The sequence below is a fragment of the Onychostoma macrolepis genome, chromosome 01, assembly GCF_012432095.1.
Source record: "Onychostoma macrolepis isolate SWU-2019 chromosome 01, ASM1243209v1, whole genome shotgun sequence".
Lineage (NCBI taxonomy): Eukaryota > Metazoa > Chordata > Actinopteri > Cypriniformes > Cyprinidae > Onychostoma > Onychostoma macrolepis.
In genome coordinates, this window is record NC_081155.1 from 38,320,823 (window position 1) to 38,340,337 (window position 19,515).

The following is a 19,515-nucleotide window of genomic DNA, read 5'->3' on the forward strand; positions in this document are numbered from 1 at the left end:
TAGAGAACAGCGCTCTCTATTGCTCTTCCTGTCTCATGCACCATCCCCCTCGCACCCCCACCAAACTCACACGTGCAAACACGTGCACGGCTCCTAGCTACAACATGGAAAAAAAGCATGGGGAAACCAGGTGGGATAAGCAGGTTTACCTTACGGTGGCGGCACACACACACTTTTGCATGCAGATTGCCATGCTATTTTTGGAGCCAGTCAACCTGTGACTTCAGCATATTAACATGACAGAATACTTTACATAGAGCAACATATATTTCAAATATACTGAGAAAGAATTGTATTTCTGTATCTCTAATGCATCAGTGTGGAAAAGGACAGAGGGAGACAGAGAAGAGAATGGAACAGAGAGAGTGTCAAATGCCACTGAAATGAATTGGAACTGCCACTGCAGCAATTTAAGGCTTGACCTTGAAAGCAGGAGATGATGGGTTGGTCACGTTACCAAGGCAACAAAAACCTGAAATGGAGATCATTTAATTGTACTTTAACAAGTAAATCATAAATGGCCATACAATATAAAATGATTACTAGAAGTCATTGATAATATTATTCAAATATTGTATTAAAATGTAGGAACTCCATTATATCATTGAGAATGCATTGTGGGAGTGGAAGGTCACTGACACAATTCCTGTTTCACTGGGTAGTGTAGTTCTTCATCTGGAATTCAGCAAGTAAAAGTGATGTTTTGTAAAAATGAAGATGACATCACAATGACAATGGGATTGTGGGAATGACAATTTAACTTTTGGACACCTGCCATTGCGCTCTATAAAGCAAGCATGTTGCGCACACATATTAGATCAAAAACCACATGTTCTTAAAACTAAACATAAAAATGCAAACGAAAGCACACACATCAATCTCAAATGGGTGCTCGACTAAAAAACAAGTAGAAAAATTAAATGTAAAGTAGGCAACACCACAAAGCTCCAAAAGTATCAAAAATGTATTTAAAATTTTTGATACTTTTGGAGCTTTGGTGTTGCCGACTTTACATTTAATTTTTCTTAAAACTAAACATGACTTTTATGGCATCATACCTGTACTTTACTGTCTGCTTCAAATTAGCTACAAATTGCCGTTTACACTGCAAACAGTACATTTGAATACAATTTAAATTTCATAAAAGTTAAAGGCAAGCAATGGTTAAAGCAATTTTAAATGTACCTTGTTTTAAGAATTCTATATTTTACTAAAAAAACAAGATAAAAGCCTTGATTAAAAATAGAATTTTCAAGTGTATTAAATAAAATAAGTAGTAAACAATAGCTCTGGCATGTTCTATAAGAAAACTGTCAATGCTATTTAAATAAACTTTGCGCATGGTCACGTGTCTGTGTGTACCCTTCAAGTGCATAACTACATAAAGTAAAAAAAATAAAATAAATAATAATAAACTTTACAGTTACATTTGCAATTATTAATTAAATGTGACCCATTTTAACAGCATGGAAGTAAGAGTGAGACTTTCACAAGACTTCTCTCTCTTAATGTTTACTTTATTATTTGCACTCACAACTGCCAACTATTTCAGTACAGTGGAGTCATTTAAGTCAGGTGAACGGGTACGAAGTCCGAAATACATAAACCCACTCTTTTCTCATAGCACGAGTCCTTCATTCTCTGTATCCAGTTCTCAGCTAAAAATAAATAAATGAAGTAAATAAATAAATGTACCAACACAACTCATTTCAACACTCGAGATAATACAATTTTGAAGCAGATCTATTTAGCATATGGAACCACATCATTATAAATCAATTGCATTTAACAGTCTTTGTCAAACAACTTGCGTATACAATGTTTGTATTGCAGCAGTCTTCCATTAAAGTTCTAAAGCAAAATTGAAAAAAAGTGGTCTACGTTCTCTATGTAAATGATTGTGATGCGTTTATGAGCTCTTTTGACGGCACCCATTCACTGCAGAGGATCCATTTGTGAGCAAGTGATGTAATGCTAAATGCCAAATCTGTTCCGTTGAAGAAACATACTCCTCTATCTTGGATGACCTAAGGATGAGTCAATTTTTTCAGAAATTTGTCAATTTTGGGTGAACTATTCCTTTAACTAAAAATAATATGCTATAGACGTATTGTTCATTGTAAGTTCATTTTGACTAATTTAACTAAATGAAACCTTCTTGTAAACCGCTACCCATAAATCTTATAAAATGACTCAAACAGCTATTTGTTGCCATGCATGCAGCAAGCACAAGAACACAGAATTCCTATTCTATGCTGTTCACATCTGAAGAGAGTGTGGGCTGCAGAGGTGAAGTGTGACATCTAAGATTTGAGACAGACGGATGATTCAATGCCTTGCCTGCTTGATTTAGTCAGCATGTAGGATTCACTGAAAACGGGTTTAAAGGGGATTAACAGGTCTAATTTAGCACAAGGGAACAAAGTAGTGCATGTGGTTGTCATACACCCTTGATTCCTGATTTAGCAGCAGTAGAGAGAGTCTGGAAGCGTGTGCTGCTTAATGACCCTAAAGTTTTTATTAAAGCCCAGCGTAGGATGATGCAGCTGCACTGCAGACTCAAAATACAAAGATGTGAGATTACGAAATGACTTTTGTCCTAGGAATCCATGTTATTTTGACACTAATTTAATAAATGCGTACATTGACATTAGTATTAACATTCTATCTATCATTGTGTGTCTTCTCTGTCCATATAAAGGGCAAAGTCTATCTGTTCCTGCGTGTCAAGGTTGTTTCAACCTTTGCCCACTACATGTGTTCATCTGATCTCAGTCTCTAATGCAAAAAATGCAACAGCAATTTAGCCTATACAGTGCAATAGAATGTTAGTTTTATCAAATGACTGTTAGTTTTATGTTGGATTTTAAGGGGGTCATATCATGAGGAATCAAATTATGCCTTAATCCTTTGAGGAAAAAAAAAACTTGTAATAGAAAAACATTGAGTCCTTAACAATATCCATAACATTTCAGTTTGATCTTAGTCATTTTTGTGGCACATTTTAACACAGATTATTTTATTGCGACGCAAAACATGCATCATGTAGGAAGTAAAAATCTATATTAGATACAGCAACAGGAAACGCAGCCTGTGAGTGAGCGAAGCCAAAGAAAGTTTCTTAAAGGCACAATAACAAAATATATACAGTTAATTCTATGGATTAGAATTTTTTTAGTTCTTGAAAAACTATTTTTTCAATAGTTGTTTCAACGGTGTTTCAATAGTGACTGTTTTGGCACACAAAATAAAACATTACACAATCTAGGCAACACAACGTAGGCACAACTCCAGTAACTTTTTTTAATTATTATTCTTATGATATGACCCCCTTAAAACTGAATAATTATAGAAATATTAACTATGGATCAGACAACACACACTACAATATACAATCAAGAACATGTGAATTACAATCAATATTATATCACAATTTTACAAGATAAAATATGAAATGATTATGAAGTGCTTAAAAACAAATCTCTATTTTACACAGACAGAGCATATTTGTTTGATCTATATAACATGACTGATGTGTGCAAAATGCAGATTCATTGCTTTTACAGTAACACAGCAAAAGTTCACCGCTCCACTCGTCAGAATAAGTGGCACTTCAAGACTGCTGCACTTCCTCTTCTTTCTGCTTGAGTTGTTGGTTGTACCTACACACACACACACACACACAAACACACAATTACAAGGTGCATCAAACCTTTTAAATGCATAATTGTTTAGCCAAAGCAATGCAGGTGCTGAAGGAACACAATAGGTTGCTGGGAATATATGTGCTGTAGTAAATTCATGCTTATTCTGCAGCGGTCTCTCTCTCTCGCTCTCTTTAACTGTTATGCTAAACTCTCCAATTCACCTTCCACTGGACTTACTAGATGTGGATATACTGTATAAGAGCCACGTAGCCTTTCTCAAAACTCATGTAACACAATTACAGGGCACCTTCACAATCTTCAACTGTATTTATGCTCGTGGCCATATATATATATAGACATAACCAATATCAATTTTTTTAAAAATTTTTATGTACATAAACAGAATATGTTTCAAACATCAATTGATTTCATATACCATCGTTTACCATAAATATCTATGCCAGGCATAAGCAACACTGACTCTCAAATTCACTGTCCTACAGAGTTCAGTTCCATCCCTATTCAAACACAACTGAAAAAAAATAACACCAAAGACTTGTCTACAGTGTCTACATTAAAATTACAGGCAGGTGTTTGAGACTAGGGACAGAGCTGAAGGACAGTGGATCTCACGGGCCAGAGTTCCCATCTCTGGACAATGCTGTAATATCTTATGTAAGTTGAACTGCAGTGTTTTTATAATGTGTGCGCGTAGTAGAATTAAAAAATTTAAGGAATCAGTGATCAAAATTTTAAATAGTGAATACAAATTTAAAAACAAAAATAAATGAATAAAAATCAGTCTACAAACAAACTATTTTAAATATTTCATTTAAATTTGAATTAATTTAAATATTTATATAAAAAGTATATTTAACAACTGCAAAATGCATAATTCATAACATGGAATCAACCAATAAACAATGACTGAACTGAAACACACCTTTTTGATACACATACATGTCTGCCAACAAAAGTAAATGTTGGTAGTAAATATGCTGTAGGCCTAAGGCCAGTATGATAAAAGGGGTTTTGTAGTCTGAAAACAATACGTAACAAGATGTTATTTGAGGTTTAATTAAAAAAAAAGAAAAAACTCTAGTCAAACTGTCAGCAATTGTAAATAATTAAAATGACTTTATAAAAATATATTTTTAAAAAGTCTAATTAAAAGATGTAGTCACTGTAGTAGCTTTTTTGATCCTGCCACCCCAAATGAGATTATTCTAGACCTGGGGTGTCAAACTCAATTCCTGGAGAGCTGCAGCCCTGCAGAGTTTAGTTCCAACCCTGCTCCAACACACATACCATGTAGCTTTCAAATAAGCCTAAATGATTAGAGCAGCTGGATCAGGTGTTTAATTAGGGTTGCATCTAAACTCTGCAGGGCCTCGGTCCTCCAGGAACTGAGTTTGACACCCCTGTTCTAGACTTTCTGCCAATTAAATACTTCTAAGGCCCCATTTACACTAGTGCGTTTTTGTTTTAAAATGCATAACTTTTGCTACGGTTACGCCTATCGTTTACACTACTCCGGCGTTTTCGAGGTCGTTTTAGTTTGAAAACTCTGGGGTTGTGTTTCAGTGTAAATGGACCAAAAGGTTTTGAAAACGATGGCGTGGCTGCCCACATTGTCTCTGCGTATCCTTGACGACAGTGTAAACAATAACATCATGCGCATTATTGTACCCATAGATGCGTATGGGTAGATTCCCCCATTCGACCGCTCCAAGCACGCAGACGCATCCGCCATCTAAATAATAGGGATCTATCTTTACAAATCTATGGTTGTACCTGTATGAATGGTCATGTAATGTGCGTTGCGTTTTCGGTTGTGTAATTTAGGACTATATTGTCTGCTTTAACAGTTTCATGTTTTTTTGTAAGTATCTTGTTGAACTCCACACCATTGAAATTGAAAGTCATTTCAACTTAACCCTACTCCACTAAGCTCATCACCTCTGTGTATTTACTGATGGTGGTAAACAAAGCTGACCTTAGAACAGAACTCATAATGACTAACCTCCATATTCTCGTGAGCTGGATGCTTCCACACACGCCCAGAAAGAAGTTCACAGCAAACAGAGCCCAGTTCTTAGGGATGATCACCAAGCAGTACCTTGACCAAATTAATCCTGCAAAAAAAAAAAAAAACACAGATTTGCATTAAACAATGCGGTGTTTATATAAAAACCACATTGCAGAATCAACTATTTTTGTAGGCAAAGTGGATTAAGGCCTTAGTCTTAGTATGTTGGTACTTATATAGGTCAAAACTTAGGCCAAGACCATGTCTGAATTGCTGAATCTAGTATGAGAAATTTTAGAACAGTTATGTTAATAAAAAAAGACTACCAGTCTCAGAAATGAGATCAAGAGAGAATATTTTCTTGACTGTCAGATAGGATACACTGCTCAGATATTTAGTTTCCTGGGTTCATTTCAGCTTCTATTTTCAGCCACACTAGTCTCAGGTTACGATGAGGCTTTAGATGAGATTCTCATCTACAGGACACTGACAACAGCTACTGATGTAGATAAATCTTGACAAACTCCATCAAGCATCTCTCTGTCGCACATTAAAACAAGTACCTGTGGCTGTAATGACGCAGGACTGAGAGACACTGAGCTTTTCTGGTGGCCGGGTCATATCAGAGAATCCAGCCACAACTAAACCCTGCAAGAGGAAAGAAAGAGCAAACAAGGGTGAGCTTGCTCGAAGGCCTTGATCAGCAGGTAAATCCATGATATGATTGCATTCATCACAGCATTGCAACATTTCAAATTGCAAAATGTGTGCTGCCAATTTGCATAATGCCATGTTTGTTTTGCTTAAAGGGATAGTTCATCCAAAAATCATTACCGCCATCATGCCTTTTCAAACTTGTATGAGTTTCAGTCTTCCACAGAACACAAAAGGAGAAGCTTAGCAGAATGTCTGAGTTGCACTCTTCCATATAATAAAATTATGTCGGTCAAGCTCAAAAGAGGACAAAAAAGGCATCATAAAAGTAGTACATTTGGCTTCAACACCATATTCCAAATGTTCTGAAGCCATATGATTGTTTTGTGTGAGAAACAGAGTAAAATTTAAGGTGCCAATCACTGAATGCCTTGAAAATCTAAGCCAGGTGTGGTCACGTATGCTAAACCTATGCCAGGTATAGTCCTTGTATAGAAAAAGCAGCAACATTCTGCAAATTTTATGTTCAACAGAAGAAAGAGTGGGTTTTTAAATGCATGGGAGGGCGAGTAAATGATGAGCTATTCCTTACTGTAACTAGTCATTTTCACTGCGTTCTCTATAATTAAGTCAAACACAAACATCCAAGGTCAGGACGTTCTACAATCTAGCCTTAGAACTGCTACCATGTCAAAAAATAAGACATGATGTGATGTATTTTTATATTTGACAATTTCAGCTGTGAGAAAAACCAAACTCATCTTACCCATTTAAAAACAGGTGCCCAGAAGAAAACAGTCTTTGGCCCTGAGGGGAAAAAAAAGAAAAAGATTACGTTAGAAATTATGGCAAGTGCTACAGTGTAAAGCACTTTTTTTTTTTAAATTGATGCTCTGAATTCCACAAAAATTGAGAATACACTAGTGGAAAAAGGCTTGGGAGCAGATATGATCCACCTTCAAACGTCATGCAGCCGTATATGATAAGAAATAATCTTTTAGTCAGAGCAGGAGGTGTTAGAGTCGGCTAAGCAATGTCCAACATGTTTACACAGTAAATTAAAATTTAGCTTCAACAGCACATACTGTATAGGCACCAATGTCTCCATCAGGTCTAAGTAGTGATGGAGACCTTCAAACAAGACTTACATCAGTGAGACTTCACATAAGACTAGCTCATTCAAACTGTCCAAAAATATTTACCTAAACACTTAAAATATCTTAATTCAACTGCATTCATTGAAAGATATCAAACCAACTGCATATGCAAACAAAAAATGCTAGAGCTTAGCACTAACAGCATGGTCCCATGGTGATTTTAGTGGATGTATGACCTTCATATAAGTAGTTTACAGATTTACTCAATTGTTTTAGTAAATGTGTGTTTGTGCTTTCATTCTTTAAAATAAACAATGCATTTAATGTCTACTGCATTTAATTGTGCCTCAAATGAGTATTCTCAGTATATGGCTGAGAAAAATAACATGGATCACATTGTGGAGATAATCTAGAAGAGAGAATTCAGGTGCAACACACATGTAGGCCTAATTATATAAACGCTTCAAAATTAGATTAGAATATCATTGCAATATTTGACAATGACCGACTGCTAGTGTATGTCTTCAGACAGATGCAGAGTAATGTCTTTACCAGCAGGATGATTGTAGAGAGGTCTTAATTTAGGCGGCAGCTTTAACTCGATCTTGTCCAGGGTACGGTGATACGTCGCTCTCAAACCACCGGAATAAAAACGACATGATTGCAGTCGTGAATAAAGTCTGCCGCTGCTCATGTTCATTCTCTGCAGTGACAAAAAGCACGCGGTCGATAGGAAGTTATTCGGCGCGCACCTTCTCTCTCTCCACCCTCCGAGACTACCTATCACAATGTCACCATCACAGAAAACACGTCTTGGTTGCCAGCGAGTTTACGGAAACACAAACAAGGAGATGCACGTGAGACTGATCTTGAGAATTATTGTGAGAAGCCAATGAATAAATGGATTATTAAATAAAAGACCAATCTCTCAGCCTACATTTATTCTAAAATGGGCTCGTTGGATCTCTTCAAGGAAAATGTGGTCACATGGTCTATTAATAGGTAATGTCTGGTGTAATATTAAAGCTCATGCACTGGTGCCTATCATCATAAAGTAGGCTACTGACGGCTTCCGTCCAGCAGATGTCACTGCAGACAACGTGAAAACGAACCGGGTGAAGATAGAATACATTTGAAGAAACGGCTTATCTTTTGTTAAAGTCTTTAAACAATTCATTAAGAAATGGCATGCAATCTCTCGCTCTCTTTTCTTTTTAAATGAGCAATATTGTTACTACTTCAGTTGACCGTATTAGTTGCTAATACAATTTTGGCCCATTTGAATGAAATTTTAAAAATGATAATAAAATACGTCGTCTTTTTTCTATTGTTTTCATAGTTGCTGAAAGGAAATGACTGAGACGTAGTTTGACCAATAGCGTGCAAGCATTGTACATAATCGACCAATCGTGGCGTGCGAGAGGGTGGGATCTACGCAGTGTTGCCAATTTAGCAATTTTGTTGCTAAATTTAGCAACTTTTCAGACTACCCTAGCAACTTTTCTTCCAAAAGCACCTAGCAACAAATTTAGCAATTTTAAAAATTTATTTGGCAACTTTTAGCAACTTTTGATAAGTGACTCAGACAATAAAAAGACACACATTTTCCATCCAAATTACACAAAAATAAAACCAAAGATGCCTAGCAGTACACACATCACGTGAATTGAGTTAGCAGCTATTTGCAATTCTTCATTTTAATAATAATAATAACTGAATAATTGTTCATTTATGATACACTTTGTTAGTACGCTGTAAGAAAAATGGAAAAGATAGGCTACCAGTAATTTTCCATTATCCATTGTAAACCTGTAACCCGAAAACACAATGCGTAATTTAAAATGCAGGTAAAAAAACCAATACGGAAAATTCTTTCATATTAACATAGTAGATTGTGCCCTATTTTTTACAGAATTTTCTTGGAGTGTAGCATACTAACTACTAATACACTGCTGTTGTTGGTATTACTAGTTTACTAGATATAAAAAAAATTAAATTAAATTAAAAAAAAACTTAAATTGTAATCATTCAAAAATCTGTAAGTGTTCAATAATTAAATGTATTTTAAAATACAGTTATTTATATTTTAATATTATATTATGCATATTATTTTACAAACAAATCTAAATTAACATATTTTTGCTTAGATTTGACGTTATGACACAATTTTGCGCCATGATTACGCATAGACGTCATTGCGCAATGACATTACAACATAATTTAGCAACTTTTAGCAACAAATTGACCTTCCTTTAGCAACTTTCTCTGAAACTTATTTGGCAACACTGCTACAGAGAACGGTCAAAGTAATAGAAATGCACCGATTTATGCCAACCTTTCAATTTTGTTGCTAGATTTAGCAACTTTTCAAGCTACCCCAGCAATTGCTTATCCAAAAAGCACATAGCAACACATTTAGCTATTTTAAAAATGTATTTGGCAAATTTGAGCAACTTTTGGAAAGTGACTCAAATTATTAAAAAGGCATGCATTTTTCCACACAAAAAGAAGACATTATTGAACAGCTAGGTACACATCAGCAGCACATCAGCTGGTAGAGAATTGGAGAGAGATGCCTAGCAGTACACACGTCATATGTGAATCAAGTTGCACTTGTTCAATAATAAAGATTCATTAATTATACATAATTAGGTACACTGTTGATCATATTATCTCAAAAATCAATCTATCTCATCTAGCTATCTATAAAAATGGAATGTGTAATTTAAAATAGGTAAAATACTAGTGAAAAATTAACACAGAAAAGTTCTTCATATATTAACACATACACTGTGCCATATTTTTTTATGGACTTCCCTTAGAGTGCATCATTTAACTTACTACCAATACACTGCTTAAAACTCTAATTGTTAATTATGTGTAGTTTTAGTTATTTAGAAAGTACATCAAATGTGATTGTTCAAAAATGTGTAACTTTTCAATAATTCAATGTAGGCTAAATAAAAATGTGTTTATATTACTTTTGCAAATAATGATAAATATTTATTTTTACGAACAAATCTAAATGAACATACTTCAAATTATATTCTTTGCTGAGATTTGAGTAATTTCAACGTGTATTCTACGCAATGATACAGTTTTGTGTCATGGTTAGTTCATTTAGCAACTTTTAGCAACAAATCGACCTGCCTTCAGCAACTTTACCTGAAAATTAGTTGGCAACACTGATGACATGTTAGGCACATAAGAAATCATAACTTTTGCTTAATTAGACAATACACTACCTTGCCAAAAGTCATTTTAGAAATCAGTGGCGCTCGCTGTATGTTCACATGTCTGCTATATTTACACAAGATAAAGTGAAACTTATTTATTCTATGTGGTTACTATGGTGAATAAGAACAGAGACCTGTCTTCCTAACGTTGTCCTGTGCTATATGGGTAAATGAAACAATGATAAGATGATATTTTGGATATTGCCTTATGAAAAACAAATCAATACTCTTCTGTGACTGAAAAATTAACAGTCCACATATTTATGAATTGCACGTGATATGTGGTTGTTTGTTGTTTGGGTGTAATACATTGGTATTTTTTATTTTTTTCATTCCTTGAGAGAAGTTCCCTTTTGATACCAGTAAATAAACATGTCACTGCAGTAGCCGTAACAGTAACTTGTTATGCAATGGTTTCTGTTTGGGGAAAACAAGCCACATTTGAATGGTAATCATTCCTGAATCTTGATCATAAAATCTTAACTTTAACCCTTAAAGTGAATACAAAAATTAAGAACGAGGAAGTTCAAATTGGTATCTGGGAAGTTATAAAAAGATTTAATAGAACAATTAGAATTCTCCAAAATTAAAAAATGAGCTGAAAAAAATAAAATAAATTAGTTTTATTCCCAGGTTTTCCCTGGGAATGTTGGTACACTTTAGAATGTTATAGTCTCAGTGAATCAGTATTCATTATCAATTTCATTACGGTTAAATCAATATGCATTATAAGCATCAAAAGTTTGAACAGAAAAATAAAGGTATATCCATATTAAGTTTTTTTCAGAGCAAGCCTGTTTACTCATAAATTTAAAAAAAGCGGCTTTTATTTTGACAGGACTAAATCGAGAGTCTGATTTGATCATGTGCTGGGGAAACGGGTGAAATCACGGAGTTTACAGTAGGCTGTGTAATTTATCTCTTGTCATGTGTTCTTGTGAAACGCATGATGAGTGCGTTTGTCTTCTGCGTTATTCTTATCTTCTTCATAAGAAAACACAATGACAGTACGGCGTCGGTCTTCATGCTTGAATTTCGCAGGAATAGTCACCGCCTTTTCACCGGATTTATAGTGAAACCTCGGGAAGCTCGTCATTCGAGTCTTCAGAGGTTAATTTACATTGTTAACAGATGACTCAGTCGCTTTTACACAATAGAGGAAATATACAGTGTATTATGGATATTATCTGCCATCATAACATGACATGACGTGCATGAATAAAAGCGGAAGTGTTTTAGTAACAAGTCGCGTATGTGTTTTTTTTTTCAGTGGAAAGTCCGGGATAACCCTGTTAGAAATCCCTGATATGAAAGCATTTACAAGGTATCTGAATAGATAGATAGACTATCACAAACTATAAAGATAAAGAATGTAACAACACAGCAAATATATGAGTGCATTAGCTGGAAGTGTGTCTTGGTGGAGGCACTGAACCAACTAACTATTCATTTATTGGGGGTGTACATTAAAACAATATTTAAAACAGTTTACACAAAAATATTATTGTATATGGCAAAGTTTTGTTTGCAATAACAAACCTGATCACTCCAAAAAAAAATATATATATATCATGAGGTGCCGGTTTTCTGTGCAACAATAAGCCCAATATTGTAAAAGCCCAAATACTTTTTTATGGCCACTGCAGCTTTGCTGGAAGGAACTAAATCTTTGAATTCAAAAAGCCTAATGAATATATATATATGTATATGGATATGTATGTATACATACATATACATATGTATGTATAAATAAATAAAGCAAGCAGGCATTGGTTCAGATAAACAGTATTTTTTATTACAATGTCAAATTCCCCTTGCTCTTCTAGTGGAAATTCCCTAGATAAGCTATATATATATCTACTCATAGATAGAAGCCAGACAATCATGCTTCGTCTTCTGATCATTTTAAGTTTCCTCAGAGGAGGTCGGTAATTGACTCCTTACTCATATGGCTAAATCTGACACTGCTCTGGCTGGATGTTTCTAAACTGGATGGATATGGCGGGAGGTTTATAACAACATTTTTTTTCCACAGCTTATCTTTCAGATATTGTAGCTCAAGGAGACACAGCTGTTTACTTCGGACAGGATGCTTCATTCTCTTGTGCATGGTCAGAGGCGTCCGGTGTCAAACAAGTCACCTGGCAGCGGGTGCGTGATACGGAACCGGTACAAACTCTGGCTACATTCAGTGACCTCTTCAAGGAGCATGTGGATGATCAATACGTCGGAAAAGTCACTTTCACAGCAGCGTCAGTTAATTCAACGTCCATTGAGATCAAAAACACAACATTTGAAGACGAGGCTTGCTACATTTGTTCCTTCAAAGTGTATCCATTCCAACCTAAACGACAAACCTTGTGCCTCACTGTTAAAGGTAGGCTAAATACCTGCAAACATGAAAGCCACAAAGCTTTTAATATAGATTTTGAGTCAAAAACACAAAGATCGGCTAACAATGGAAGATTTTAACACTGTTTTCAAGACTAGGGCATGTCAGTTTGAAATTTTATACAATTTCCTTTTGCCAAAACAGTGGTTTTATATTTATATATGTTATATTTTAAAACTGTTTTAAAATTTATTTATGAATGATTACATGTTTCATTGATGTTTAGCAGTTTTGAAATGTCTGAAAAGCAATTAATGGCAGCTTCCCAGTGTGACAACTTACCCCATATACTTTGACAATATTCCACACTATTGGGAACAGAAGGTTGATAAGAGTTAAATGAACTATAGGGCAATAACAGTGAAAATATTTAATAGCTGTTTTTAGTCAAGACTTTAAGTAAAAAAGTAAACCAACCCTGAGAAATATTATCTGAACTAAAAAGTGACAACTAGCTCCAGTCTCCCCTAATTCGTCAGTAAAGTATACAGTACATGTTGTCCAAGTAAAAAACAAGCAATCTCATCCAAAATAATGCAGATATGCCCAAACTGGTAAGGCATGGTGTGAATTAGAAGATATACTCAGAAATCGGTTTATGAATAATAATCACATCTCAGTGCATGACCAAACACTGTGTACAAAATGCAACTGAAACTTTCACTCAGTTTCTAGTTCTATAAAAATGAAAGGAGTACATGCAGCCAGTTATCACTTTTTAGGGTGTGGTATTAAAAAATTGTACATAATTAAGTCATTATATTGCTGGTATTTTTGCAGGTATATCAGAAATAACAGCTTTAGTGAATCCTGCACCCAGTTCTGATCCAAATGTTGTAGTCTCATGTTCAGCCACTGGTAAACCGGCTCCAACTATCCTCTGGAAATCTGCAGGGAAAGAGTTGAACAACTTTTGGTCAAGTAATTTCACGACTCTCAACAAAGACAGTTCAACCACCATTACGAGCAACCTCACGCTTCCACTGTCACAGTTTCATGGGAAGTACGTGGAATGTGTGGCTCAGAGTGGCGGCATAGAGAAGAGCGACCAAATCTATGTGTTTGATGAAGATTATAAAGGTAACTTGATTTGACTTGTGAAACATAAGTCATTTGAGTGGTAGTGACTTAGAAGATTTAAAACTACATCAAATAATCAAACAGTGGCAATATTGTTAATTTCAGAATTAAGCTAAAAAATTATGTATGTGCATATTTTTAAATAAAAATATTTACACTCAATTTTTTTTTGTTTGTTTGTTTTTTGTTTCACAGAGAATAAAGTCACAGTAAGAAATTATATAATTCCGATGCTGGTCTTGATTATCATCAGTATTGTCATTTTCGTCATCTATCTTCACACTAAGTTAAATGGTAAGCAGAAAAATGTTACACTCTAGCTATCAGCACCGTATTTATTGTCATGCAAAGAACATCATTATTGTGTATAGTCATTATTTATTTATTATTTTTTTCAGATAAACATCACAAATCTGCGTATATGGCTTGAACTACTGTGCAACTGTCACTTTATTCAGTATTTATGAATCTTTCTGATGCTACTTTTGTCAGCTACTATAAAAGTCACTTCATGTTTACATTTGTGAATAAGCTAATTTTTAAATAATAGTATAAATAATATCTGTTCACCTGAGAACCTCTGCATTTCTCCACAGTTTCTACATCCTGAGTCTGCACTTTAAGTTCTTTCAACCTTGACATTCAGTATTATTTACTGTTGTGAGATTTTAAATAATTCTGTTACAGCTGTCTGTCTTAGAGTAATATGCTCAATTTAATTTTAAGCAGTAAATCATTTTGTATTTATTTACCAATTCAGAACTTGTATATTGAATAGAATAGATTTGTTTGTTTTTTGTGCATTTATTGTTGTTGTTGTGTGTGTGTGTGTATGTGTATGCAAAACCTTTTGTATAAATGCATTTTGTGTGGTTTTCAACAATTTCATATATGTTGAATATATATTCTTCTTATCTATACTATGTATAGTCCCTAGGTGTCCATATCCATTACTGAAACTCTTTGAGCCAGACATGAAAACGTCTTTCCACTAATTTACAACAAACTGACATGCTGTTCAGCAAAGCTGCAGGTCATCTGTCCATAATGCTCAAAGTTCTATAATAAAATATTCTTGTTGGACCCAAAAGTACATTCCTGAATCATCAATCACTGAAGACTAACCCACCACAAAAAGCATTAGAATAATGCTTTCATCACTGTTAGAGAAAGCATTCCTGTTCAAATTCCTTTGTATCCTTTGCATATTCACAAGCCATTCTTCTATGTTTTGGGCATGCTCTAGCACTAAAAGTACACTATACAAATGAGAAGGACAGACCTTCTGATTAATACAGGACATTTTCTCATGTGACAGTGACACATGTACAGTAGTATGTTAGGTCATATCCAGTGACAGTCATTCCAGTGAGTCGCACTGGAATTAGGTATTGATTTAAATTCTGCAAGGAAAATACCTAAAGTAACCACTACCCCCTGAAATGTAAAATGAAAAAAAAAAAAAAAAGTCACCAAAAACATAGTGCTTATTTTTTCTTTATATATTTATATTTAGTCATTTAGCAGACGCTTTTAACCAAAGCGACTTACAAATGAGGACAATGGAAGCAATCAAAATCAACAAAAGAGCAATGATACGCAAGTACTATAACAAGTCTCAGTTAGCTTAATGTAGAACACTTAGCAAGGTTTTTTTTTAATTATATAATAAATAAAAAGAAAAACAGATAGAATGGAAAAATAATAGAGCTTTTAATATTAATTTTAAGCTTTTTCTTAATCCATATCTAACTTTGTGTAACAAACATTATACTTGCCTTATTCACATTAAAACCGGGCACATTAAAGGAATATTTCACCCAGAAATGAAACTTTAGTGAAAATGTACTCACTCTCAGGCAATCCAAGAAGTAGATGAGTTAGTTTCTTCATCAGAACAGATTTGGATGAATTTAGCATTACATCACTTGCTCACCAATGGATCCTCTGCAGTGAATGGGTGCCGTCAGAATGAGAGTCCAAACAGCCGATAAAAACATCACAATAATCCTCAAGTAATCCACAAGATTCCAGTCCGTCAGTAAACATCTTGTGAAATGAAAAGGCTGCATGTTTATAAGAAGCAAGTTCATCATTAAGACACTTTTAACTGTAAAACTTCACTTCCAGCTAAAATATGAGGATCCGTTGGTGAGTAAGTGATATAATGTTAAATTGCTCCAAATCTGTTCCAGTGAAGAAACAAACTTTACATCTTGGATGGCCTGAGGGTGAGTAAATATTACTTTACTGGAAGTGCAGAACACCCAGCACTTCCTTCAGCACTTGCATGTTTCACAAGGCATTGGTCCACTGGATGCAAATTTAATAAACAAATTTGTCCATTAACAATTTGGCATGTTAAGTACATATAAATGCTAATCAAACTCAATAAATATATAGGCAGCCCACAAAAGTAGTTGTTTTGTTCAAGTTCATTAGCCTTCTAGTGGATTTTGAATAAACCACTGATAAATACAACCAACTACCTAGTTTTAAATTATGTTAGCAAAAATAAATATTTTTTCTTCCTGATATATATAGTTTTTTTTTTTGGCTTAACGATTAAATATTTCATTCATAATTAACAGTTAAATAATCAAAGTGGAGAGATTACTAGTAGGCTATTTCAGACACTTTATATTTGTGTATAATTTTCTATAAACACAATATTATGAAGAATGTCAGACTCTCCAAAATCATATCGTAAAGTGGTGTGGAATGCTGAATCTGAATACCCTGACATGAATGCACACGACATACTAGGGGTGGGCGATATGGCAAAAATATAATATCACGACATTTTTAAGAAAAATCACGATTTACGATTTTATCACGATTCTTTGTCATGTTGGTTTTACTATTTTGCAAGTTGTCTGAGCATTACAGCCAAACTAATTTCCCTATTATAAAGACAAAACCTTTCAAGGTAACAAAAATTTTAAAAAAGAATGGCGGATATTTAGGCCAAAGTGGGCGAAGATAAAAATCTTTGTCATTATTTTATCTTTGTTATTAAAAAATGAGAACAAAGATACACATTACAAATACACATACTATACAAATAAAACAGTGTTTTATTTTCAGGTACAATAGGTGTATTTAGCAGGAGCATTCGAGAAATTGAATCAACAAATATAAAAATAAAACACTATATAGATTTATTCCTATTAAATCAACTGTATTAACGTTGTGAGTGATTTTTCTCTTTGTGTTTTGGTGTTTTATTAACATTGAAGGAATAATTAACCCTAAAATAAAGAGTTTTATATTTATACCATCATTTACTCACTCAAAAGTTTCTTTAAACCTGAATGAGTTTCTTCTGCTGAACATAAATGCTATTTTGAGGAACATGGAAAACCAAACAGTTGCTGGTCCCCAGTGACTTATTCCATAGTATTTTTTTTTCCTTCTATCAAAAGTCAATGTGGACCAGATACTATTTGGTTACCCACATTCTTCAAAATATCTTCTTTTGTGTTCAGCACAAGAGAAAAAATTAATACAGGTTTGGGACAACATGCGAGTTAGTAAATAATGACAGAAATTAAATTTTAAGGTGAATTATCCCTTTAATGGCAGTCGGCAGCATGTTCAGTACTGCTCCTTTAAGACATGTACGCATCCGTTTTCTCTCAGCTGTTTACTTACTCATTTTAGACATAAACAAAAGCGCACGTCAGACCAACGCGTGAATAAAACATTTAACCGGCAAGGCTTTAAAGCAGATCCGAATAATGTACAGTATATTGAGACGGAGGAATAAGAACTGCAGCTGATAGAATGTGCGCTGTAGCCAGGGCCGGGTTATCCATAGACGGGATTGGGCGAGTGCCCTGGGGCACCAGCCAGTAAGGGGGCACCAAGTGATTAAGAAAATAACTAGACCTTTAAAATATTTTTAATGTTTTGTATATATTATTTTGCTGGAAGAGTTGCAGATGCATAGAAAATAAACAGTTAATGATCCAATGTATACAGACAGAATATAAAATATATGCATGCATATAGAACTGCGATTGGGTCAGGCCACAGTGTAATTGCGCCCTCCCCCAGTCAGAGTCGAGCCCGCCAATTTATAATATTCAATTCATAATGGATAGGCAGCATCAGCGTAGCAGTTGGGCTAAATGTAAATTAAAAAATGAGAAAATATCAGGGCACATAGCCAGGCCTCTACAATGCGACTGAAAAGTACTGCGTGCAACTATCAAAACATACCCGATCAGCATTTGTGTTTGCGCTCGCTCAGGGAGCTTCAAAGGTTTCTACTTGCGTGTTCGCGCAGCGTGAGTAATGTGTCGCAGACATTAATTTCTTGAATGCAATGTTAATCAGAATCCACTCACTGCTCAAAATACTTTTGTTCATTGCTGAGTTATGCAAGCTCACAAATCCTCTCGTTATAACAAACAAAGTGTAGACAGGGTGTAAATAAGAGATTCGTTGTGCAGTGTAGAGCGCTTCATTGATTATTATGGAGCTTTGTGAGATTGCGATGAACTGTGACAGCTTTTAAAGATTATAGGGGAGTTTGCAAATGTGATATCAAAAATAAGTTATATAAAGTGATGTACATTGTATGAATTTAACAATATTTCCCGATTTTGCTCTATTTCGTAAAGGAAAATAGTTCAAACAGTCACAGCTGAGCCGCTGCGCATCTCCATTCAAATACAGCGTTGTTTCGTTTATGAATGAACCTGCGTTTTTAAATGAATCTAGAGTCAGTGATTCAATTATCCATTCATAAAGACAGTGCCTGCGTCCCAATGTGCATACTATCCATCCTAAATTCTATGTGATAGTAGTCATTTTCAATACTATTTAGGGCAGATAGGGTGGATAGTATGCACATTGGGACGCAGGGAGTCACTTGCTTCGTTCCTGAATGAATCAGCCGTTCAAACAAATCAGTTAAATGAATGATTCAGTGATAAAAATCAGTGACTTGCTGCCACCTGCTGGCAGTTTTATTTTTTAAAGTGTCATAGTTACTTAAATCATTTCGATCAAACAATAGTTCTATATTCAAAATTTTATATTTAAAACATTAATCTCACAACATTGTTATGAATTTAAAACATCCATCCCACCTCTGAGCCTTTGTAAATGTCTGTAAATTTACCTTCATGCCACTTTTGTGTTCTGTGCCACCTTTGTAGTGGAAACTGATTTTGTTAATATTGATTTATTTTGATTGGTAACTTATTCTTATTATTCTACCTGTTCTTATTCTATTTTTTTTTTTATTAGACATTTTGGAAAAGCTTATAAATATGGACTTTTGAATTTGACATAATGACATACTTTTAATAAAATTAGAGAAAAAAATTGCATTGCACAAAAAAAAAAGAAAATGCCCTGTAAATCACTT

The 19,515-nt window shown here is 34.6% G+C and overlaps 2 protein-coding genes across 2 annotated transcripts; one reads left to right on the forward strand and one right to left on the reverse strand.

The window, feature by feature from the left end:
* Window positions 1–2,493: 2,493 nt before the first annotated feature.
* Window positions 2,494–8,358, reverse strand: mpc2a (mitochondrial pyruvate carrier 2a). Its single transcript, XM_058786842.1, has 5 exons — window positions 7,980–8,358; window positions 7,097–7,137; window positions 6,240–6,324; window positions 5,671–5,782; window positions 2,494–3,662 (listed from the first exon to the last, which is right to left on the reverse strand). The coding sequence occupies exons 1-5, from the start codon at window positions 8,125–8,127 to the stop codon at window positions 3,614–3,616; spliced, it is 435 nt and encodes a 144-aa protein (XP_058642825.1). The 5' UTR covers window positions 8,128–8,358; the 3' UTR covers window positions 2,494–3,613.
* Window positions 8,359–12,013: 3,655 nt separating this feature from the next.
* On the forward strand, window positions 12,014–15,215 carry LOC131546822 (OX-2 membrane glycoprotein-like). The gene is made up of 5 exons (XM_058786831.1): window positions 12,014–12,587; window positions 12,699–13,040; window positions 13,836–14,135; window positions 14,331–14,429; window positions 14,534–15,215. The coding sequence occupies exons 1-5, from the start codon at window positions 12,464–12,466 to the stop codon at window positions 14,563–14,565; spliced, it is 897 nt and encodes a 298-aa protein (XP_058642814.1). The 5' UTR covers window positions 12,014–12,463; the 3' UTR covers window positions 14,566–15,215.
* The last annotated feature ends 4,300 nt before the right edge of the window (window positions 15,216–19,515 follow it).

Bases quoted from the DNA above. Each gene is read 5' to 3' on its own strand.
- mpc2a (XM_058786842.1), bottom strand. From the start codon at position 8,127: ATGAACATGAGCAGCGGCAGACTTTATTCACGACTGCAATCATGTCGT. The intron at 7,138-7,979 runs GTAAAGACATTA...TTTTCCCCTCAG, and splicing joins TCTCTACAATCATCCTGCTG to GGCCAAAGACTGTTTTCTTC. The intron at 3,663-5,670 runs GTTAGTCATTAT...GTGTGTGTGTAG, and splicing joins CAGCTCACGAGAATATGGAG to GTACAACCAACAACTCAAGC.
- LOC131546822 (XM_058786831.1), top strand. From the start codon at position 12,464: ATGTCAAATTCCCCTTGCTCTTCTAGTGGAAATTCCCTAGATAAGCTA. The intron at 13,041-13,835 runs GTAGGCTAAATA...GTATTTTTGCAG, and splicing joins CTTGTGCCTCACTGTTAAAG to GTATATCAGAAATAACAGCT. The intron at 14,136-14,330 runs GTAACTTGATTT...TTTGTTTCACAG, and splicing joins GTTTGATGAAGATTATAAAG to AGAATAAAGTCACAGTAAGA.